Source organism: Coptis chinensis, chromosome 4 (assembly GCF_015680905.1).
Source record: "Coptis chinensis isolate HL-2020 chromosome 4, ASM1568090v1, whole genome shotgun sequence".
NCBI classification, from domain to species: Eukaryota; Viridiplantae; Streptophyta; class Magnoliopsida; order Ranunculales; family Ranunculaceae; genus Coptis; species Coptis chinensis.
In genome coordinates, this window is record NC_141459.1 from 105,314,672 (window position 1) to 105,340,776 (window position 26,105).

The window sequence follows — 26,105 nt, forward strand, 5'->3', positions numbered from 1 at the left end:
CTATAACTTTCAGCTCAGAGCTCGGTTTTGCAATCCGCTTCTTGTGTTGGATAGCTGATTCAAAGAGCTTTCTAGTGGTATAAGGCTTGATACCAAATTCTTCATGAACTGGTTCATAATTACAGTTCTTTTGAACTATTTTTTCTAGAAAGAGGAAAATATGGTAATCCGATTTTTCAATCGGTTAGGTATCGTATTCTTTCACTCTTTGCAATTATTTTGGTTTGATTATATGGTGATATTCTTGCCTTGAGTTTCATGCTAGTTTTTCTTAGGAGGAAAATCCCTAAGCTTAAACTTCTTTAATAACCTAGTCAACAAATTATACGTGTTTATCACTAAGATATTAATTGGTTTGACTAGAAGTAGTTTGATATTAATTTTCTTTGTACATATATAGATGTATGTAGATGGTCTAAGAGAGACCTTAAGATAGTTAATATCAACCACACTCAAATCTTGGATAGTAATTATAATGTATTCAATGCATAATTGCTTACTTTTATTGAGTGAACATGTTGTTAGACGATGGTTAGAATTGTACCGTTGTGAAAATACATGTTAGATGAAGTAACTTATAGCTTATATCCAATATAGCATATGTTAAAGTTGTGTAGTATGCTAGTTTTGGATATTAATCATCGTGGATTTACTTTAAACTTGATAATAGTTTATTGGTAAATTTTTCTAGTTGAAGACATTAATAGGTTGAGCCATTAGATGTTGTGGTAGTACTTGAGGTCTTGTTGATAGGGTATTCTATCTTACTTGAGCTCATGTAAAAAAGGAGGTGGAGTCCTCAGTTGTTTTGCATATTCAAATGGCTAGATTTGCTTAAATATCGTGATACTTTTTTTGTGAGGAGGGTACAGTTAAAGTTTACTTTTCCTGAACCTATGATAAGATATTTACCATGTTTGGCATGAATGCATTATTTAACATTGACATGAAGTTTAACCATGTCATATATTATTAAGTAATGAGCATCGTTGTCTACGAGAGGAAACAATATGGAAAACAATCAATATCCTCTTAAACCTAATTTAGTCAAGGAGATGTAAGGTAATGGTTTGTCTTCTTAGACAATATCCTCCAGTGACTATTTTAGACAAGGAGATGTAACGCTTGTAGATTGTCTTATTAGGCATTATCCTCCTATGACTATGGATAAATAGCCAAGGTGATGTACAAGTGCGTGGATTGTCTCCCTATGACAGTTGAAATGTTGAATGATGAAAAGAAGAATGATAATGATATTATCTCGGGTAAAACCCTTTTCATCTAATTCTTCTATTCTTTAAGATTCATTAGAATCTTTTGTGGATTTCCTTTCATATAGATAACATGAACATAATATGACTATGTTTAATATGATCTAGAATCATAGACTTGAGTAAAGTATATTCTTGTCATAAGAGTGCATTTTATTGTTGTTGTTTCTTTTAGTGTTTGTAGCGGTATAATGTGTTTTGCATGTAAGTTTGATTAAGTTGAGTAACTATTGAACTGTGGGGGGTGGTGACCCATATGCATAACACTATTTTACCATAGTTCATCTCACAAGATAATTGGAAAGACATTGAACTACAAAGTATGGAAAGGTCTTGGGCCTATCCAAAAATGCTTCAAAATGTGGGGGGTGTCTTGCCAAGGCTATTGTGAATGAATCTAAAAGAAGTCTTTTTGAGACCTAGAATTATCTAGTAGATGTTCATTGGTGAAACTCATAATAGTGATGTTTGTTTTCAGTTGTCATGAGTAATAACAATTTTGTAGATACCACACTATTATTGAATGTCTTATATGCTAAATTTATTTGAGGTTGTGCTTTCTGAGAAATTGGCATAGAGTGGTTGAATGTTCATAATGAACTACATAAGATAATCCCATTATTTCTGCACAAGAAATTTGGAAGACTATCAATGAGTATTTCCACCATTCACGGTGATGATGTTTATATGTTTCTTGAGGAAGATTCATTAACCTATAAGGAAGTTGTCCGCCTATGAGAAGTGTCCTTTTGAAGGATACAACTCCTCTAAACTGGACTCTTGATTTATTGGGGGATCTATAGGTTGAATTGGATCTTCAAGAGAAAACTAAAACGTGATAGTTGTAATGCAAAATACAATGCTAATAATAATAGCCAAGGGGTTTCAATCAGAGACAAGATTTATACTATTTTGAAACCTTGCTCATATAACTAGAATTTCTTCTACATAATTCTAAAGACTCTAGTTGAGTAGTTGTGCGGAACTACAATACTAAGTAGTACCAGGTGATGAGTTGAAGGTATACAATTTAGTTATATCTTTGTATGAGTTGATTCAAGCGCCTATAAATGGCATGAACAATTCAACAACATATTAGTGTCATATGGATGTCAAAGTACCGTTGTTGATAAAAAATGTGTACTTTCTTTAGAGCAAAGTAAGACATATGTGTTAATCTCTCTTTGTTTAGATGATTTAATATCATGAGTGCTAACATTGAGAATGTGTATGAGACAGAGAAATTCCTATTTGAAACACATCATAAACCGTCATTGAAAATGATAGTTTATTATGTTGTTAAACTCATTTATGTAACTACTATATTCAGTTGTCAAGATGTTGACGTTTGAATATGGTTGAAGGCCACAGCGTACCTTAAACCAGGCCGGCCGGATGGTATAGGGGAATTTCGGGCACTACGAATTGAATGACCGTGAATATAGGAATTAAAACTCATGTTGGTCTCATTATACTGTTATAGCACTTAGTAGAAATATTTTTCATTGAAAAGTATGGGTATTATGATAGTAAGCATGTGTTAACACCTTTTGTGGCAAATATCCATCTTATGAAAAATAATCTCCTTGTGTTTTCTCATACTACATATGTCAATATCATTGGTAGCCAATTGTACTTGATGGATAATGTATGTGAGACATGACATTGCCTACATTAATGGCATACTGAGCTGATAACCCATTGTGTCCTTATAATGAACTTTAATGTATATTGTCAGATTATCCAAGTACTATAGCAGAGCCATTGATTATGGACTGATATTTAGTAGATTTCCATCATTGTTAGAAGGGTAATATGTTATAAACTGGATCCAGTAATGTTTATGTGTTTACCTTTGGTGGAAATTGAGTGTCTTGGATATCATCCAAGCTAATCGCCTTAGAAAAGGCATGTGATGATGCTGAGTGGGTTAGCAACCTCTTGGCAAATCTTCCCATTGGCTCTAAACAGCCTCCTGATGTGTATATGCTTTGCAACTGTCTCATTACAATAGCTAAGACATGTTATCTTATGTGCAATGGGAAAAGAATACATGTAAGTTGAGATATAACTTAATCAAGCAGCTGCTAGAGATTATGTTAGGTTGGACTTAGTTTGGCCACATGTCTAACCGCACCACTTCTTTGGAGGCAAGTGGTTATACGTCTAGGGGGATGGGACTTTTGCCTTAGATAGAGGGCTTTTTACATCGACAAAGAACCCCACCTATGTGATTGGAGATCCCATGAATTAGGTTCAAAGGGAAAAACAAGTCACCTCGTCGCTCTGGTATGCTATTGTCTTTCTTTGAGACGTCCCACCCTATGACTAGATAGCATTTTTTTGTCTACTTATTATAACTTGAATTGCAATGAGAAAGGATGAGTTATTTTACTCTTAATGGAATCCATAGTCCATTTTTTTTATAATGAGATAGTGTATTTTAACCGCAATGTACACTTGATGGATATCCACCCACGGAATGTAGAACTGGGTGGGAGTTCTTATGAGTATTCGTCAGCAAGTACTCTAGAGCATTCATGGAACACAAAAGTATGAAGGGCCAAAAAAAAAGCAACAATCGCAGTAATGCAGGCATATAATGAAAGAGCAATGTGGGTGCATGTCCTCTATTTTACTACAAGGGAATGTTGGTTCAAAGATTTTTTAATCCACCACTTTCACGTATTATAAGACATGTTACCCTATGACTGGTTCAAGCCCGTAAAGCACCCGATATCTTATGCATTGTTTTTTTCGATTCTCTCCGGCATTTCGTTAACCCATTTCTTTTGTAATATCCTATTCCAAAATAGTGGGGACTATTAGTATTTTGAAATAGTGGGGGATTGTTGGAATCTCTTGTGTATTTCTAAATACTAGTGTGTGTGTGCAAAGTGGAGGAGATGAACAAATGGTGTTCTCTCCACTTTAGTGCATAGTAGATAGTCCCACATTGGTTATCCACCACATCGGGTAGGGGTTCGGGCCCGGGCTTGGGCTTCTTGTTGTGGGTAGTGGTTTGACCAATAGCCTAAACTTGTTTTGCCTTTTTCTTGAAGCGAGCAAGTTTCAAGTGTTCTATTAGGAGTTGGTCTCTCTTCCTCTTAACCTCTATAAATAGGGACTGTGAATCCATAGAGAGAGTAGACTTGATCGAAACTCAACTCGAGAAACAAAACTCAAACCAGGTTCTTTTCTTCTTCTCTTCTTCCGGCCCCGAGAGAGTTATATTGTTTGTTCTAGAAGGTAGTCCGTTCTAGTGCAAAGTCGCTCTTGGTAACCATTGAATCCTGTGAGGAAGACGCATACGTTGCCTTTCGCACCACCATTGGAAGGGGCGAAATCTTTCCTTAAGGACAGCTAATCCGCGCCTTGGTTATTCTCGATTCATCTTTGTCCTTGTCTTATCATTGCTACTCTTCGCTCATTGTTCCTTCTTGTAAAGTCCCCAATTATTATTAAGGGTATTTGTGTAAATTTCATATCAAATCTAGGGTCATTTATGTAAATTGGTCGTCGGGTTTATGTTTCAAACGCGTCGTGGCGGATGAAACTTAACTCGGACTCATAAGTCACGCGTTAGGTAAGCGACCATAAGCGAAAAGTTGACAAAATGCGGTTAAGCGGTTTTTTAGCGTCTCTTGGCACACGAAGTTAACGGCTTTACACGCATGAGTGGGTTATTGTTATAGCCTGCGGTGAGATGGAATATAGAAGACTAAATTTAGTGGGATGGGCCGAAAAATAATCAAGACGCTAAGTCAAATTAGTGGGGGTTAGCGCTAATTAGGACCTTAAGCTTAAATTGCAATATATTGGGCTCGGGCCTAAAGATATCGGCCCAAATAGGAAAAAGAAAACGAAAATCGCGAAATGGGCCCAAAACAGAAATCGCGAAAACAACCCAAATCGCACCCATCTTCCCCAATTTTCTCAATTCTTAAAACCCTAAGAGAGAGAAACTTAATTCTCCCCAATTTCAGTAATCCAAACCCATAATTCCTCACCCCAATCTTAGTAAAACTAAAATCCAAGCGTGAAGATTCAAAAAAATTATTGGATTTGCTTCGTACCGCCGCTGCCGCCGCTGCCGAGTGAGTTAATCTGCTCCAAACAACTAGTTTGAATTCGAATTCAATAGCTTTAGGTTGTATTTGATGAGAGATATTGAATGGGGGTTGTATAATTCGACAGTAACTATTGGAGAGGAATGGCTTAACTTAAATCGATCGAAAATCCTTGGAGTCGTGTCGTGTTTTGATTGAAAGGTTAGTGAATTTAAACTTTAAAGTAAATAATTTGAACTTCGATTTTATGTAGTTGGTTGTATTGAGGAAGTATAACTGAAATGGGGTGGGTTTAATGTCGGCATAGCTTCGGTTTGGCGAAGGAAAAGAAAGCGATTTTGGTGGAGCAAAGCGAGCTAGGAACGATTTTTATTCTTCGACTTGGTAAGAATTTGGTTATTCATTACAATTTCAATGAATTTATGTCGATTTATAACTGTATAAGAGTTGATTGAGTAGTGATCTAGGGATAAGAACACCCACCGATTTTATTAATTGAATTAATGTTAATTGAGAAGTGGAGAATGGGTTGTAGTTGAATTTGAATTTGAATTGGGATAGAATAGGATTGGCGTCGATATGAGGGCCTGCCATGGCGAAAACAGCCGTTAGAGACCGTCGAGAGTTACGATGCGAGAAATGGCCCACAGAGCTCTAATGCTGAAGTTAGATGGAAAGTTATCCGAAACCCAATTCTTAACGTCGAGAATTCTTCTCGACTTACACTAGATAAGAATTCCTCGTTGTTCGATCAATTCTAATAATCGACGTATTTGTATATGCTATTATAGGAATGAATTCGAGTGGATTGGGTTAAAGCGGGATTGATTCGATTTAAGTGGGGGTTTGGAGGAGAAACGGAGCTTGCTAAGGTAGGAACCTACATACCAATATATAGCCTGCTTATTTTCATGCATGATTTGAATTGTTTAACTAGGAAATAGATAGTTGTGTATCAACCATGCATGTATATAGGATATTCATGTTTTGCATTGTATTTTCTCGCTATAAACTATATATATAGATAGCTTTACGTGAAATGGGTTTTCTCAGAAAATCGGGTAGTAGCGGGATTGTTTTCTTTGTTAAAAGTGAAAAACTGGTTTTGGGGAAAGGTTCGCGATCTTTGTCTCGATGGAGAGACGAGATGGATTTTGTAATCTTGAGGGAAGGATTTCCGGTTGTTTGTAATTAGGTGCGAGGTTCTTGATTTTTCGGAATGGTTGTGTTATTTACGATGATTCGCCGTTTAGGAATCATCGGTTGTTATTTACTATGACCGCCCGTTTAGGAGTCATAGGTTGTTCTACTCGATTTCGGAAATCCAGGAACTCACACCTATATAATCAACAGTTTTAAAAGAAAAAACTAGATATGTAACTAGAGTATTTGAAAACAATCGGTATCACAGTATATATATATATAGATATTACTATGTTTATCACGAGGATTTAGAAAAGGAACCGTGAATTCCTATAAAGAAGGAACTGTTGTCGCGATTTCGAGGAGACGGCAGTCATTCTAGGATTCAATGCGTGGTGTACACCTTCGAGGTGGTGGGCCACCTTTAAAGGGATGCATCAATTGGATGTAGTCCGGGAATTCCTTTTCTACTTTTCTAGATAACCATGTTTATGCGTGTCATTTGTATGGTGATTAGCTTGTGTGGGGTTACATGCTACCTCGATGAGGTTTTAGGCGCTTGCGAGTGAGAGTTTAGTCCACTGGATGTGTGTCGATCCCGAAAGTCTGCCGATCGTCGAGCGGTTGACCACCGTAAGTTAGGTGACGGCCCGCATGGGGGTCGTGGTCCGCAGGGCCCACCCGAGCCCTAAAAGCTTTGGGGATTTTGTGTGTCACGAACACAACAACGGCATTTCAGCTCCCTACCCCGGTAAAATCGGAAAACAACGGTGCATGGTTCACACTTGGGAAGTCTTGAACCGAGATTGCTTATTGGATGGGGCTGAGTACCGGTCGTACCCTCACCATTCTAATAGGATCAAATGCCACAATAGTTGTATGACGATTGTGAAAACTCTATTTTATATATCAATGAAGCATGTCAAGAGGATTTACGCTAGTTAGTGATGTATATATACCTAGTCACAATATTTGAATACTATTATAGAAACCCCGCGATGTTTTAAATGTTTTCTATAAGTAAACTATTTATTGGCTATGTCGCGTTTCTCTTGGGCATAGTTGTTTGCTCATCCTACTTAACATTTCGAGGGAGCCATTCTTGGGAGGAGGGTTTCCCTAACCACTAGTGATGACGGGTATGGTGATTTGGGAGGATTTCCCCATGCTTGACGAGAGAGGCGAGTCAAGTTTATATTTTGACTTTATATAGAGATGACCTAGGTTATTCTTTTCTTTGTATATAATGAGCCTAGCTCTTTTCCTTTGGTTGTATAGAAAGAGACTAGTTTCTTTTGTGTATATATATAGAGCTAGGTCATTTTGATGTAATAATCGTTTTTGCAATCCGGTTCTCCTTGTTTTGTAGTTATATCGTCATATCCCCGTAGTAGTTAGAGTTAAGTGTAGTATATATGGTTGTTGGATGTATGTATGGTTGGAGGAATGAATTATAAGATGTCCGGGTTTATGACAAGGTTATGGCGAGTTTTAGGGTTTACTGACGTCGATCAAACAAAGGAAACTTCTGCGAAATTTCCCGTAGAATCGTGATAGGTGTCGCGCCTCGAGATTCATTCCACGCCCCTGGATGTGTGTTGGGTCTCGGGCGTGAAAACGATGGTATCGAGGCGTCCACTATTAGATCCGTCACCGAGTCAGTAGTGGGGACTTCGGTCAGCGACGATTTTCAAAGTTTTAGTCGGAAACCGATAAAACTCTAAGTAGGGGTTACGTACGTTAAGCGTTAGTACTAGCTTAGCAATGTCGAGACGTCGCACGGGTAGTTGTCTTGTCACAGCGGAGAGTGTGGACACGTGTCGGAGGAATTTGACGAATCGGACACCATTAGGTCGGAGTGAATTTTCATTTCGAGGTGCGGGCGACCGCGACTGCGCTTACTAGCCTTACCGAAGCGACTGCGCTCATCTCTTGAAATTCTACTCACGCTCATTCTATGCATGTGAATTCAATAGGGCGCGGCCTATGCTCTTGCATAATTTTGAGAAATTCTCTCTAATGTATCATACACTGAGTTGGCTCTTTGTGTATGTGCAGAATAGTCACCATGGATCCGGAAAGTACTAGTGGTGATGATGCTTTACGGATCGTGGTCGGAGGACCCGAATGGATAGGCTCCTCTATGATGAATCAAATGGCTCAAGCACAAAATGAGATGAGAGCTGAGATCGAAAGTTTGAGGGCTAGTCGGAGAACGAGCCCCAACCTCTTCCTCATCCATCGTTATTCCACCACGGTGTAACACCGGTAGCATCCCCAACCACGGTGAGAGTTGAGGGAGTTCGGACCACCGGTGCAAAGTTAATCGGGGTTTTACGCTTTGCAAATTTCATCGCCGCCCACCTGAATTTGTGGGGGTCTTACGAGGTTAAAGTAGCCCGAAGACCGGTTGTTAGACATGTCTAGTATCTTTGGACTCCATGATGTGTAAATTGATCTGAACGGGTTACTTTGGCTGCCTTCATGCTTAGAGGTGAAGCCAAACAGGTGGATCGATGTTAAGGGCGGGAGACGTTTCCTATGAGTTGGGCTAAGTTTGAGGAACTCTTCCTTTTGAGGTATATTCTGGCGGCGAGATAAGAAGCGAATGGAATTCCTCAAGTTAGAACAAGGAAACATGACAGCCGGGGCGTTATGAAGAGAAATTCAACGTTCTTTCCGCGATATGGGAAGGAGTTGACTTCCACGGAAAAAGCTAAAGGCGAGGAAGTTCATTGTGGGCTGAAACCGTATATGCAGAGCAAGATGTCGGTCCTTGGATCGATACTTATCTTGAGGCTGTGAGAAGAGCTCAAGGCATTGAAAGAGTTGATGATCGATTATTGCTACAGAGGCAAAAGAGGTTGGAAGGGTAAGACGGTAAACGGCGATTCGGGGTAAAGCGAGGATCACGGGGAGACAGTCTACCAAGGCGGTGGTTCGAGAATCGCAACAATAGATGTATAGGCGTCTTTCAGCGAGCACCACGATGGAGGGCCCACCGCATACGCGGGGGTTTGAATGTGGTTAGGCCGGCCACAGAGTCTACCGATTCCATGAGACCGATGAGTGGATCCGCGAGGCCACCGAGGGTACCTCTCCTTCTCGGACGAGCACCGGTCAGAATTTGAGGCCTCGAGGGTCGAGAGCTAGATTGCAATCTGTAATACCCCGTACCACGGTCGGGGAGAGAGTGTGGTTTGCTATGGTTCTTGCGGTGAAGCTGGGCATATCAAAGCGGTTTTGTCCCAAGTCCACTTCGGGGTGGAGCGAGACCCACCAGGCCAAGGTGTATTATCTAGTGCGAGAGGAAGAAGTTGTGGATCCTACGGATCAAGAGGAAGCCACGGTATATAATGCTATGGGGGCAGATATCGGCCACCGATCAAGTGGTTGAAGGTATGATATGTCGTTTACACATAATGTGCATGTCTGTTTGATCACGGGTGCTACTCATTCTTTCATTGCTAGAAATATGGTGAAGATTCTTGGTTTGGATGTAGTTAATACCGGAGGAAGCTTATTCTATCTATCTACTCCTCTAGGAAAAAAACTATGTTCTTTGAAGTTTGTCACCATTGTGTGATAAAGATAGGTGATAGGGAGATGATAGTCGATCTAACGGTGATGGACCTAAAAGATTTCGATATCATCGTAGGGATGGATTTGTTAGGGAAGTATCATGCCCATGTAGATTGTTTTGCCAAAACAGTGACGCTTAGAGTACCGGGACAGCCTGAGGTTGTGTTTGAGGGGATTAGAAATACGGTATCTCGAGTGGTGAAGGCCAAGTCTGACTTCAAGTATGATAGATACGGATTGTTAGCTGGTCTTAGTCTCCAAGGGCCGAAGTTCGAATCTTCCGAGCTTGTTCCTGTAGTTAGTGAGTTTGCGGCAGTGTTCCCAGATGCATTGCCGGGATTGCCTCCCTGGCGTGAGATAGATTTTGTAATAGATCTAATGCCGGGAACGTCGCCTATTTCGATGATTCCTTATCGAATGGCTCCTCTCGAAATGAGAGAACTCAAGTCCCAATTAGATGAATTGAAAAGATTGGGGTTTATAAGGGAAAGCCAGTCACCTTGGGGAGCACCAGTGTTATTTGTGAAGAAGAAGGATGGGTCATTTCGCTATGTGTGGATTATCGGAAGCTGAATAATGTGACTATCAAGAACAAATATCCGTTGCCTAGGATCAATGACCTATCGATCGTTAAAGGGGTGCCAAGTATTTCTCGAAGATAGATCTCCGAACAGGCTACCATCGGATGAGAATTCGAAGAAGATATCTGAGAAAACTTTTTCCGCCGCGGCTAGGGCATTTTGAGTTTTGGTGTTACCATTTGGATTGACCAATGCTCCGGCTGCATTTATGGATCTCATGCACCGAAGTGATGTGGAAATACCTAGATCAATTTGTTATCGATTCATAGATGACATCTTGATTTATTCCTATTCAAGACTAAATTTGAACCACAGGAACACTTGAGGATTGTCTTCCAAACATTAGTTGATCATCGGCTTTATGCCAAGTTCAAGTGTGAGTTAAGTTGAATGAAATGAGGTTCTTAGGCCATGTTGTATCGGAGAATGGAATCAAAGTTGATCGTTCAAAGATAGAGGTACTCAATTTACGGTTCTTTTGGAGAAGTCTTCAAAGGGAATTGGGGACCAAACTGAAATTCATCTGACATTTCATCCATGAACCGATGGGCAATCGGAAAGAGTCATCAAATTATAGAGGATATGCTTGGCTTTGCGTGCTTGATTTTGGGGGTAGTTGGAAGACTCATTTGGCATTGGCTGAGTTTGCCTACAATAACGTTACCAATCTAGTATTGGTATGGCTCCGTTTAGAAGCGTTGTATGGCGGACCTTGCGCGAACACCTCTCTTTGGACTGAAACCGGAGATAGTATTATGTTGGGGCGAGAGATGGTTAGTGACACCACCGAGAAGATTAGAGTGATCTGAATCGGTTGCTCCGGCCAGTCGTCGTCGAAAAAGCTATCTGAGATAAGTAGACGTCCCTTGGAATTTTATGAAGGCGACGAGTATTTCTGAAAGTATCTCCGAAGAAGGGCATTCAGAGGTTCGGGATGAAAGGGAAACTTGCACCTAGATATGTGGGACCATTCCTGATTATTCAGAAGATCTCTGAGCTAGCTTATAAGCTCGAGCTACCAGAAAGGCTATCACGTGTCCATAACGTGTTCCATATCTCGATGCTACGCAAGTATGAGCCGGATCCACTACATGTTGTCGATTTGGAATCGTTAGAGTTGGAAGAAGACATTACCTATCGGAAGGGCGGTTCAGATCTTAGATCACGAGAGAGAAGAGATTGAGGTCCAAGGTCATTCCATTGGTAAAGGTCTTATGGAGAAATCACAACGTGGAGGAAGCAACATGGGAGAAAGAAGCCGATATGAGGCAACAATATCCAGAATTGTTCGAGAACTAAGGTATGATTTAATTTAGGGGATCGAAATTTTCTTTTAAGGAGAGTAGGATGTAAAGTCCCCGAATTATTATTAAGGGTATTTGTGTAAATTTCATATCAAATCTAGGGTCATTTATGTAAATTGGTCGTCGGGTTTATGTTTCAAAACGTCACGTAAATGGATGAAACTTAACTTCGGACTCATAAGTCCACGTTAGGTAGCGACCATAGGCGAAAAGTTGACAAAATGCCTAAAATGGTTAAGCGGTTTTTTGCGTCAAGAAAAGCACGAAGTTAACAGCTTACATGCATGAGTGGGTTATTGTTATAGCCTGCGGTGAGATGGAATATAGAAGACTAAATTTAGCGGGATGGGCCGAAAAATAATCAAGACGCTAAGTCAAATTAGTGGGGGTTAGCGCTAATTAGGACCTTAAGCTTAAATTGCAATATATTGGGCTCGGGCCTAAAGATATCGGCCCAAATAGGAAAAAGAAAACGAAAATCGCGAAATGGGCCCAAAACAGAAATCGCGAAAACAACCCAAATCGCACCCATCTTCCCCAATTTTCTCAATTCTTAAAACCCTAAGAGAGAGAAACTTAATTCTCCCCAATTTCAGTAATCCAAACCCATAATTCCTCACCCCAATCTTAGTAAAACTAAAATCCAAGCGTGAAGATTCAAAAAATTATTGGATTTGTTTCAGACATTGCCGCCCATTTGGTGAGTTAATCTGCTCCAAACAACTAGTTTGAATTCGAATTCAATAGCTTGAGGTTGTATTTGATGAGAGATATTGAATGGGGTTGTATAATTCGACAATGAACTATTGGAGAGGAATGGCTTAACGAAATCACCGAAAATCCTTGGAGTCGCGTCGTGTTTCAAAGTGAAAGGTTAGTGAATTTAAACTTAAAGTAAATAATTTGAACTCGATTTTTATGTAGTTGGTTGTATTGAGGAAGTATAACCTGAAATGGGGTGGGGTTTAATGTCGGCGATAGCTTCGGTTTACGCGAAGGAAAGCTGCGATTTTTGGTGGAGCGGCGAGCTAGGAACGATTTTTATTGCGACTTGGTAAGAATTTGGTTATTCATTACAATTTCAATGAATTTATGTCGATTTATAACTGTATAAGAGTTGATTGAGTAGTGATCGAGGGATAAGAACACCCACCGATTTTATTAATTGAATTAATGTTAATTGAGAAGTGGAGAATGGGTTGTAGTTGAATTTGAATTTGGGGGAATCGATAGAATAGGATTGGCGTCGATATGAGGGGCTGCCATGGCGAAACAACCCGAGACCGTCCGAGTTACGATGCGAAATGGCCCAGCTGTAGCTCTGATGCTATGTAATATCTGAAAGTATATATATAGATATTACTATGTTTATCACGAGGGGATTTAGAAAAGGAACTGTGAATTCTATAAAGAAGGAACCTATTGTCGCATTTCGAGACGGCAGCCGGTTTAGCTCTAGGATTCCAACTGTGGTGTACACCTTTCGAGGTGGTGGGCCACCTTTAAAGGGATGCATCACTGGATGTAGTCCGGAATTCCTTTTCTACTTTTCTAGATAACCATGTTTATGCGTGTCACTTGTTGTATGGTGATTAGCTTGTGTGGGGTTACATGCTACCTTGATGAGGTTTAGGCGAGGGAGTGAGAGTTTAGTCCACTCCTGGATGTGTCGATCCCTGGCGGTCTGCGATCGTCGAGCGGTTGACCGTAAGTTAGGTGACAGCCGTGGGGGTAGTGGTCACCGGGGCCACCTTTGAGCCCTAAAAGCTTTGGGGATTTTGTGTGTCTGAACAACAATTCGGCATTTCAGCTCCTTGCCGGTAAAATCGAGAAAACACACGGTGCATGGTTCCTGCCGGGAAATCTTGAACCGAGATTGCTGTGGCGGATCGGGCCGAAAACCCGCCCTCACCATTCTAATAGGATCTGGCCCGCCCCTGATAGTTGTATGATGATTGTGAAAACTCTATTTTATATATCAATGAAGCATGTCAAGAGGATTTACGCTAGTTAGTGATGTATATATACCTAGTCACAATATTTGAATACTATTATAGAAACCCCATGTTTTAAATGTTTTCTATAAGTAAACTATTTATTGGCTATGTATGTTTTCTCTTGGGCATAGTTGTTTGCTCATCCTACTTAACATTTCAGACGACGAGCGATTTGGGAGGAGGGTTTCCCTAACCCTAGTGATGGCCGGTATGGTGATTTGGGAGGATTTCCCCATGCTTGACGAGAAGAGTCAAGTTTATATTTTGGACTGTATAGAGATGACCTAGGTTATTCTTTTTCAGTATATAATGAGCCTAGCTCTTTTCCTTTGGTTGTATAGAAAGAGACTAGTTTCTTTTTGTTGTATATATATAGAGCTAGGTCATTTTGATGTAATAATCGTTATTTGGCAAAAGTTCTCCTTGTTTTGTAGTTATATCGTCATATCCCCATGTAGTAGTTAGAGTTAAGTGTAGTATATATGGTTGTTGGATGTATGTATGGTTGGAGGAATGAATTATAAGATGTCGGGGGTTTATGAGCCGGTTATGACCAGGTTTTAGGGTTCTGACGTCGATCAAAAGGAAACTTCTGCCCGAAATTTGGGCGAATCGGGATAGGTGTCGGCCTCGAGATTCATTCCACGTCCTCGGGATGTGTGTTGGGTCTCGGGGCGTGACAAATTACCCACAACCAACAACGGCCAACGCCTCCATTCCTCCTTACTCACCCCCACAATCACAGCAGACTTCCCCCTTACGACCTGCAAACTAAAATTTAGTACAGACGATCTCTTCACATAGAAATCCTCCAACACATCTCCTAAGTGGATGTTATAACCCCTCTCATTCAACAAATCCAACACATGGAAGACCCTCCAACTATTTCCAACGAACTGACGAGGGGCTTTTCCACAAAAATTCAAAACCTCAACGATAAGACAGGAAAATGACAACCTCATCCCAGCCTGCAACTGCCCATAACAAACCACAACTCCCCCATCTTGGGGAACATAGTCACTATTATACAATCTCTTCTCTCCACTTTCGAAGTCGCACATGGCCAGTCAAGATTTACCCAACCAAACTCCTCGCCATATCGCCGGATAAAGTTTACCTAGGCCCCTCACTCCTCAAATATCGTCTTCAAGAAGGCGATGAATATGAAGCCCTCAACTCCACTTATGAACTCTAGCCTCATCATCTCCATCACTTAGCGTTTCTCTCTCCCGGCGATCTATCTCCACTTCCCACTCTCGACTATCACCGGGTCATAGACATTATGAAATAAAAAAAAACAACAAAGATCAAGTTTTTCAAAAGAAACGCACGGAAACCAAAAAAGGACGGTAGATAGGTTGGTTTGTTTTTTCCATTTTTCTCTACTTTTTTCTTTGCGTGAATTGGTATCGAAGAACCCAAAAGGCCTTTCCCACCAAAAACCTTTGGTTTCATGCAAACCTCGAAAAACAAACTTTTTCAGATTCCCCAAAATGCAATGATAGCTCGCCTCCCTGGCGCCGGGCGATTTTTTAAATAGCCCACAAACCAAATTCTAACAGGTTCCGCGACATTTTCAAAAAGCCAATTAAACCAACCAACTATCCGACATCGTTTTAAAATTTTATTTTACCATTTTTTTCACACCACGGTTGTCCAAAAAAGTGGATAAAATAAAGGGGTTGTCTAAGTATCCTCCCCCGCTCACTACGCAAGACATCGCGGTCCACACACCCGATCGCATTCAATCCATCACCAGACCTATCCATCGAGCGCATTAACGATCCAAAACCCAAGTCATCCCTCCTCGGAAGCTCATACCATTTATGGAAGCAAATCAACTAAATCTTAATCTCGGAGCTGGACAACGTAACAATCAAGGAAGCATTTACTTTGTAACATCGTAGAGTAATGGCGAATCATCAAGATAGCACACAAGGTGGATCTACAATTTCATAATGGGCCGAGCTAAGAAAGTCAACTCAAACATCTATAAGTAGAGAGATTTAACTACGTGAAGTGCTTGATTCAAATTTACTCTAAGAAATTTGATAATGTAGGCAACTCTTAACCCAAGAAGAAGAGTGCATCCCCATCCCCTATCAAACAGAATATCGTGATCATTGTCCCCTAAACACCAAACATCTACAGCTATTTTGTCATCAATACTGACCAAAACATCATGAGAGAGTTACTTCCTCATTGTCCCCGCCACGTTTCGAGGCTGCTTGATCTTTGAAAACAAGTCAGGCTTAATTGTCGTAATGTTCCTCAATATCATCTTATTCTTGCATAGTTGCATTTTCGAATCATGATCACGAGAAAATCGACCCAAGAAGGAAGGAGTTTTCGTTGAGATTGAACTCGAGGGTTCTGAAAAACTTATTCCAACGCTACGAAGGCCCAAGTGCCCAACAAACTCATCACTCATCACTCATACTATTCTTGGGCTTTGACTTAAGTTCTTTGCATGAGCCTCTAAGTTTCAGAAATTTGGGCTTTCTCCAGCAGAAGCACCACCATGTGTTGCCATTGTCTATCCAGCTAAAACACCCTTTCTATAATCGTAATATAAGACGTTTTCGTTATGCCTAGTTACAAAACCGATCCTCATCAAATTAGATTAGCTAGATCAGCCAATGTGACCTGAATTCAAAGGGCGAGATGCGTTGAGTTTTTACTTTTTTTACTTTTTAAATGATATATATATATATATATATATATATATATATATATTTTTTTTTTTTTTTTTTTCCATAACATAAACGTTTAAAATTGATCCAGTCAACACAGTCACACTATAAAATTTTGGATTGAAAAAAAAAACCGCACAAATAATAGCGATATAAACTATTCTTTAGAAAAAGGTCAGATGGTTTGGGAATCATTTTGATCTGTTTATGCTTATCACGACTGTATAAAATTGGCAACGAATATGATGGACGATGATATACAAACTAACAAACATGTAAGACTGTAATCACTGTATGATGATGATAATCTTACTTTATTAGATCTAAATCCAATAATGACGATTTACTGGTCCCAAATTTCTAAAGCAAAACTATAGTACATTCATGGAGCCCACTCTGGTCACGCCTGTCAATCATTCCTCATTAAAAGCACATGTTTCCAACCTGTTAACAAATTTTCCCAAAAAACTCCAACAAAACTACCAATCGCCCCTTTGTATCAATAAGTACAAATATTCCAATGCAAACTTGAGGCTAAATACGGTAACAAATGTTTCGCTCTAAATTGGCGCCAAATAGTCAAATACCAATTGGCAGAGCTTTAGTTTTGCGGGCCCATCTTCGTTGGCCTTTTGACTTTGGGCTTACTGTATACCCTGCTTCGGATGCAACTTAATAGATTGATTACTCATTTGTAGTTTCTACTCATAGACTAATTGTTCCTTAATTAAAGATGCATATTTCCATTGGGGAATTGAGATCAACGGTGAATATTCCAGATGCAATATACACATGCATACATTAGCGTACCAGCTCATAATTAAACGATATCATCTAGAATATTAAAAGTAAACAAATAGGATTTATGTCCGAATTTAATCGAGAAGAATACTGTTTAAACAGTTAAAAGACAACACATTTTAGTTATTTTTTCCTCAACAAACCTTCAAAACCTCCCTTCTTTCTTTCTATCTCCAATTCTCCATCAACAAGATCAAGTAGCTAGCTGTTCGTTAGTTTGTTAATCATCTTTACTACGCAATCTAATACATCACCTCATTTCTTAATATCGTAAGATATACATTGGGTCTCTTTCGCTTTAGATTATAACTCTACTTTAATGTACGTTTACTTTGTTTCTTAATGCTCGTTTTCTTTCTTTGTGTATTTAAAGGTACAGAGGTGAAGTTTCTATATATACTTCAAGAAACTCACGAGATTCTTCTTGTTGCACGTACATACCCATTAATCCTGTATGTTAAATGCATGCCCACTTCATTTTTATTGATATTTGATCATTTTTGAGGTTTGGGTATTAGTCTAAATGGGAGAAATAGTTGAAATATCTGATTTGGGTGTGCAGGAAATAACAGTGGGGAGAGAAAGAAAGTTGGTGGGAATTCTTGAGAGAAGGAGAAAGAAATGGAGGGTGTAGGATCATAGAGGAAAAAATGGGAAAAGTTTTAAAACAAAGATTAGGATTAAAGAAGATGAGTTGTTGTGGAGCCAGTTGGAGTTTTAGAGCAACTTCAAATATGGTTGAAAGAGAAGAAGAACAAGAACAAGAATTGACAAATAACAAATGCGGGTCAGAATCAAGTAGGTAATCTTATGGATTTTGATCCGATCCAGATTGTAATGGGCCATATTCCGACAACTGGTATGAACTTAGCAACGGCATTAGCAGCTGAAAGAGAATTTAGAGCAGCCCAAGAATGGAAGGCGGGAAGTGTAGGACCTACTAGTGCAAGTCCGAAAAGAGTGTCATTGATTAGATTGCTTGAAGAAACTGATGGTGATGATGAAGAGAAAGAGAAAGGAGTAGGGAATGAATCAATATGTTGTGTGTGTATGGGAAGAAAGAAAGGTGCAGCTTTCTATTCCATGTGGGCACACGTTTTGTAGAGTGTGTTCGAGGGAAATTTGGTTGAATCGAGGTTCTTGTCCCTTTGTAATCGTTCTGTTCTTGAGATTCTTGATATCTTTTAATTGAGTTCGTCTACCCCACGATATCCTCATAGCTTGAGATTCTTGATATCTTTTAATTGAGTTCGTCTACTCAGGATATCTTATAAGGACGAGATCCAATATCGTTGGATGTGTAATCTAAGGTATGAGAATGTGAATTTTCGAACCATTAGATCACACATCCAACGGTCTCAAACCCTCATCTATATAAAGATATTCTGGTGATAGCTCAGGCCTTTTAATTCACACACTTCGTGAATGTAAATTTTTATATTGATTTTGATTAATATCAATTTTATTAATTGGTTGTTACATGCTAATTGGAATCTCTTTAGCAGGATTTTTTTGTTTTTAGTTTTGTGAATAGTGCTTTTAAAGTTCAGTGTTGTGTTGGCTGTTGGCATCTATAATCTATTTTTTAGGTCAGCATGCCCAACAGTTTTCATGTTTCATGTAAACATGGATCTGACCTTCAGAAAAATGTTGGCATTTTGCGACCTGGGATTCTGAATTCTCGATTTGTATATGTAAAGTTTTAGCGGACTGAAACTGAACGAAAGGTGGCACTTAGTAGAATCCAGTTATGCAGCTCCGACCCATGGCGGGCTATTATTCTTAAACCCATCATATCCGGGCTTATATTTAAGGAAGCACTTGGAAGTTTAACATATCCATATCCAATAAGTAATCCATATCCATATTTATTAACTAATACATATCCATATCCATATCCAATAACTAATACATATCAATTAACTAATCCATTGTTTTTTAGAATTTGTTTTTTATCCCATCGTACATTTTGAAATAATGAAATAATCGTGAAACTTTGTTTTTGTTTTAGCATAACACATGAAAGGACAATTTTAATTTATATTAAATTAGAAGGCCAAATTCGAGGGTTAGTTTGGTAAGAAGGCAAATAATTATTTTTCAAATATGGACTATTTTAAAACTTTGGCTCACTATGAGCATCTTGGGAGAAAGCGGATATTAATATAGGTAGGATTGGAATTTTGGCGATTGGTAGGTTGACAAATGACCTCATCAATTCTAACTCGGCAGACCGCCTTTGTTTCGAATGGTAAAAAAATCATGCAAAGTGAAATATGTATGGTTCCTTATAGCATCTTTAATGGTAAGACCTGGAAAACACCAAATATTTTCACCAAACAAACACCAACCCAAATAAACACCAAACATCTTTAGCCCATACATCAAAAATTCGACATCAAATCCCACTACTTTGGATACACCGCACGAAAAAACTCGCGCTGCGTTTTGAACACGCACCATATAAGCCCAAACCCATGCGGTGTTACACTCGATACTAGCATCTTATAATCTACCAAAACAGGCGTCTTTCCTCATTTCTCACTTTCTTCTCTAGAATTAAACTCCTCTCCTTAGCAAAAAATTATATATATATAACGTTTCTTAATTAGACGGATGACCGTTTCTGGGGCGTTACTTAAAACCGAAATTTCAAAATATAATCTCATGAAGGGTTTGAAGTTGGATCCTCAAACTCTCTCACTCACTCTCTCTCCTATTATCTCTCCAAACATAAACATAGAGTGGCGTGTCTCCTCTGCATACTCTCTCCCTCTCATGGGGTTCTTCTTTCTCTATTTCTCATCCTAAAATTCCGATTAAAAGCGAGGTTGCAAATTCGTGTGAAGAATGGTAGAGATTGAAGAAAAACAAAAAGAAAGTCATGTGGAGAAGGAGAAAACATAAGATTGTTTAGAATTTATCTCCTAGTTTTTGTTGCTTTCGGCGATTCTCGAGATTCATATAAGTTATCCCCAAAGAATGCTCCATCGCAAATGAAGTAACCTCAACTGTTTCTTACAACCATTTTGTCTTTAGGTTTGACTTCCAAGATTGGAAGGTATAGTTATTTCATGTAATTAATTTCGTTATTGTTTAATACTATGCAAGACTTGATATTTTTCTATTTACAGTTAATGAAGGATTCAGTTGTAGTTGGAGAGCTAATGCCTCATAATTGTATTGTTTCGATGGTATAAATTGTAGAAGGGTTTATTTATTTTTGGGGGTAAAGAAAGTCCTTGATTGAGTTTGGCATTAAACCGGATGGTGTTAGATATCTTATATATGTATTATCCGGTTGGTCTTTGTTAGTAGCTCATGTAAGGATGTGTTTTTTAGTCTTAGAAAAAAAATGGAAGCGATAGGCCGATCCCGTTGGACTCTTAGCTAGCTCTTGGGCAAAAGGAATAATTTGTGTAGCATGGGCTCTGTGGAATGCTGCGTGAGTGAAAATTACAAGTGGTGCAAAGTTACTCTATAGTGATCTTGCTAATGACATCATGTGATTGAGAAGTGGAGATGTTCATCGGGTTGTAACTTGATGGGATGAATTGATTGCATTGTAGGCGAGCTATCATCACCACTGCATGTAGGTGGATTCAACAATGAATATATTGAGAAGATGATGTCTTCTCAAACTGTGTCAAGGGATATAAGACTCAAATTTGAGATTCAACGAAATACCGGATCGTCTTCACAGTGTTTGCTAGGCGGGGTGCATGAGAAGTGTTATGGAAGTTGGATTGGAATAGCTATTAACTTGGTTAGTTCATGCTAAATCCATGGTGCATCATGGTTGAAATGTGATACTTTCCTAGGTAGAAATGAATAATTGAGCAAACTTTCATGGCGTTGGTATTCTTATAATCGTCTGTTATTTATTCTTAATGTGTTAAATGGCATATGTTTTCTTCTGGCGAGTTGGGGCCGATTATTGTGTGTCTTGTTAGCTTCTGCGGTTTGTTTGAAAGTATAACCAATGGACCGTGAAGTCATTATCAAATTTGAATGTGCTTGAATCTTTGTTAGCATGTCCATGTAATTTGCAAGATCTATTACTATCGATGTAGTATGCTTAAACAACAACCACCACCCCAAAACTCCCCTCTTTTCAACATTTATAGTAATGTAGTTTCATCTGATGCCTTAATTGTTTTCCAATTGTTTAATGATGCCTTGAAGGGTTTGAATGTCTCCCCATGTTATGCGAAAATTGCAAATGTCTTAGCCGACTAAACTCTTTTATCTTGTCATCTAAATCAGGTGATCATCTATTTGTACATTTGCTGCCATATTATATATCAAGTGCCAATACCTGGGTTCCTATTCTTTGAGTCTTTGAATTGCATTGACATTTTTATGCGGGTAAGAAATATCGTATTTGTAGGTTTTGTGTTGAAGTCGACAACTTTGAATTTAAGTTGAATGTTTGCGGGTAATAGTCAAATGTATTGCAAAAAGGTCTTGTTCAGAATAGAAGTTCCTTGGCTAAGCGAAACTCAAAGTGGCCATAGAGAAAGTGTGGTGTTAGGAAGCTTGGGAATTTCGAGATGTGCTCACAACATCCACTTAATCAATGCTAAAATCTTATAAGGGGTTTACATGTCTCCTTATATTTCTTAATATCGTATGTAGATCCATTGCCTTGTCTGTATAAATTATATAAAACTGATGATGGGGCCTCATCCGTTTACGGGTAGAAAACATAGAAATGAGAATAAATTACAAACTTATAAATGAAAAAACAACAACATTGGTGGTGTTGTCATTTCAAAGATGCATGAGAATCCGAGAAAGGTGGTGTTGTCATTGACAAACACTTGCTTTGGATCGACAAGCACCTCTCTTTGCATAGTTTCTAAAAAGACATCGAATTCTCTATTCCTTTGTCTATAGTGATTGTTATGGCTCAATTTATAATTGGTATATCACGTTTCACATTGTAATCGTGTTGTTTGCAGATATGTTGGTACTTTACCAACTCTTGGGAGCTTGATTCGAGGATCAAGGTTTAGGTTGGCATAATTGATAACTTTCGGTCCACGATCGATAAAACGGGTAAGAATCGCTAAACTCACGGTTATCTTGCTTGACTCACGAAGCATCGTCCTTTTATATTTCATCAATATGTTAGTGGTGGCTAGGATTTATCGAGGTTAAAATGATAAACATAGGCATTGACTTATCTTCCATTTTGTATATGTTACATGCTTACGAGCGTCATAAACAAGTTACTTTAGGAAGCACCATAAAATCTTATTCAATAAGTAATTATCGCAGCCTTCGCATGGCATTATACCGTGATCAACAGATAGAACCCACCCAACCTCTATACAGCAATGACATCAAAGAACACGAGTCAACACTTCAAACCAATTAAATATTCCGTGCCACTACTCTTCTAAGGCTTGGTATGAGGAAATTTTCACGGGGAGTCTCTAAATACCTTAACAAGTTTGAGTAAAGCCCTCGATGAAATACCCTTTGTTCCCATCTCTAATTTTGATGTTGACAACATGATTGCTTTGCCGTTAGATGGTCCTTATAACAAAAAAATTTGGTTTTTACTCCGAAAAAAAGAATTTAAAAAATGAGCTACATTTGGTTATTGGTTTATGTATATAATGACAATTTTGATATGAATTATTTAACTGTTTCTTAAATAGTAATTGCTTCTCGATTGTTTAGTCTCATTTTAGCGATATGGAGAAAAACTTTAATATGTTTTTTTTTTTTTTTTAATACATTGCTTATCTAAGCGGTATTCCCTGATTATGTGGACAGGATCAAAGCTATAGAAGTGGGCCTTTGAAACGACTTAACTGTTGTCACCACATGTATGATGAGGCAATGTGTAACATGTATAAAAGCTCATACACTTTATAGAAACCTTCTAAAACCATAAACTTTCTGTTCCTAAAATGGAAGGTTAATGCACTAGAATAGATCTTAAACTCACGCCGAGATGCCCCACATCTTCAAAATTCAATCACAGACCTTTTTTCTCGCTTCATATCGACTTCAAATTTCCCAAAAATGGACAGATCCATCTGCTGAGAAGTTGAAGGGTGTTGGGATTGAAAAGAGAGAAGTTATCCAAGTTTGGTTGGGTCCCTTTGTGAAAAGCGTTGTTGGTTTCCACGGCTGCTTTGCTCTACGCAGCTTCTGGTATGATTTGTTGTGATTCTCTAGCTCTTTCCGAATCACTCCACGGCTGCTTTCCCTGTTTCTCAAGCTCGCGAGGTAATTTAATTTGTATATATTCATTTTTAGTTCTTAGTTAATAATCAATGTAACTCTGCTTTCCGCTTTATATTTTAGTTTTATAATTTAGTGAAACTATAGTTTCTCAAAACCAAAATAAGTAGTTTATTAATTAATATATTGTGAATGCAGGTGAACTGCGTTTTATATTAATTAGCTTTTTGTTAGACTTTTAAGTATATACATAAATAGGCCAATCCTATAGCCAATGCCAGGTGTCCAATAGTGCCAACCTGAACTTGATACATTAACTAACCGGTGTCGGAGCTTGGTGCTGCAGTTATAAATAGGCCGGCGCCTTTGCAAATTTCCATCGCTCCAATCCTAAAACTTTGATATTCCTTCATTTGTTTAACCAAGGGTTAGGTACTTTGAAGTTTGAACTATATATACATCCTAATCGCTAAGAAAACATATTACGGAACACATTGGTTACAAAAATGGAGGAATTCTCCCCGTGGGTTAACGGATCTTATTTCACGGGAGTCTCTACCTACCCCGAACAAGGTTGAGTACGATACGATGAAATACCCTTTGTTCCCATCTCTGATTTTGAGATTGACATCATGATTGAAAGGTCTACCAACCTTGATTGTTCCAAGGGCTCATCCCTCCTTGAGGCACTTGACTTGATCTCAGAACCCAATAGACCCACATACAAGCCACTACGTCTCCCACTTAAGCATGTTTACAAGATTGGTAGTATTGGGCGTGGTCGGGTTGGTCATGTCGGCACTCGGGTTTGATCAAACCTGGTATGGTTATCACCTTTGGCACTATTGGATATACCAATGAAGTTAAGTCGAATCGAAATGCACCATGAGGCTCTTCAAAGAACCGCTACCCGGTGACAATGGTGGTTTTAAAGTAGAGATTGTTGCATTCATTCAATTATCGGCTTGACTTCAATTGGTGTCTCATAATTAGTTCTAGCTCTAAAGATTCTTTCTGCGATAGTCTAAAATTTTAATTCTTATTGAATACATGCTCTCTGCCTTGGTTTAGAGGTATGAACGTTTAGAGTAGAACATTCCATATAATAATTGTGTATGTCATTTATCACTTTTGTCGATGGTCCTTATAAAAAAAAAACCTCTTTTTCAGTTTTCACTATGAAAAAGAATTTAAAAATGAGCTACATTTAGTTATTGGTTTATGTATATAATAACAATTTTGATATGAATTATTTAACTGTTTCTTAAATAGTGATTGCTTATAGATTGTTTATTCTCATTACATTCACGGAGAAAAACTTTAATATGTTTTTCTATGCATTGCTTATCTACGTGATATTCCCTCTGATCCCCGGTGGTGAGAATGCAATTTCAGCGGCTTTGGAAATCAAACAAACAAAGACTTTGATATACTTTTACACCATGGCTCATTTGCTGCAATTGTATCGAATCTTATGTGATGGAAATAAATGAACGATTATCGAGGGTAATTTTGTTTTGATTTTACTCATCTTACCAACCCTAGATGTATACGTTTCCTGTAAATGATATTATGATTCTCTTCTACGGCTTATTCCGATGTGCAAATTTTTCAGTTATTTACAGATGATGCTTAAAGATTCTATTTCTTCTCGGCCAACGTTAAATGCAAAAGGAGTTATGAAAACAAATGGACTCATACCCATTTGTGAACACATTCTCAAAAGGTCGATGCAGCATTGCACTACTTGAAGGAGTGGAATAGGGGCTATCTTGGATTCACATCAGAATTTCTACATGGAACTAACTAATTCGAGAGTTACATCTACATGAACATTGTAACCATATTAGTTGTATGATAAAAGAACTACGGTCGCTTTATCCATAAGTGGGGTGATTGATTAATCCCAAGGTATGTAGGCAACCCGGAAGTTACTTGGGTACAAGTGGCAACTAGATTTACAAAATAAAAATATCAATTCTTTATGAGCATTTAACAAGTGTACTATTACTTTTAATGATTCAAAGCATTTCTCCCTAAACTATCATTAAAATTTGAGTCTAAGGAAAGCTTGGTTGTTTCCATATATGTATATATATGCAGGTATGCAAGGATGGTGGGACTATTTCTACATATACCAGGGACAATCATCTCTCTCATACTCCTATATATAGTGTGACTATTGTTGACCTTATATACACGAAGATCTTAACATATAAGCGGGGGTAAACTAATGCAATCTATGCAGATTACGTGTATTAGTCGTTAAAGAAATCAACAATATAATATACTGTTTAAAAACAATGTAACTCATTTTCAGCTTGGTTGTTTATATTATTCGATAGAATATATTAAAATAAATATTTCTGTGTTTTTTTTTTTTTTTCAGTTTACGACTACCTCTTCATTATATCTATGTTTTTGTTCCCCCAATACCACTTATTATTATTTGACGAAACATT

General features: G+C 38.5%; 1 protein-coding gene and 1 pseudogene across 1 annotated transcript; both read left to right on the top strand.

The window, feature by feature from the left end:
• The first annotated feature begins 10,144 nt into the window (after positions 1–10,144).
• Positions 10,145–10,639, top strand: LOC147506602 (uncharacterized). Its single transcript, XM_086605798.1, has one exon. It carries the CDS (start codon positions 10,145–10,147, stop codon positions 10,637–10,639), a length of 495 nt encoding a protein of 164 aa, XP_086461924.1.
• Positions 10,640–18,122: 7,483 nt separating this feature from the next.
• On the top strand, positions 18,123–18,630 carry LOC147506603 (uncharacterized; annotated as a pseudogene).
• The last annotated feature ends 7,475 nt before the right edge of the window (positions 18,631–26,105 follow it).

Bases quoted from the DNA above. Each gene is read 5' to 3' on its own strand.
- LOC147506602 (XM_086605798.1), top strand. From the start codon at position 10,145: ATGGATTTGTTAGGGAAGTATCATGCCCATGTAGATTGTTTTGCCAAA.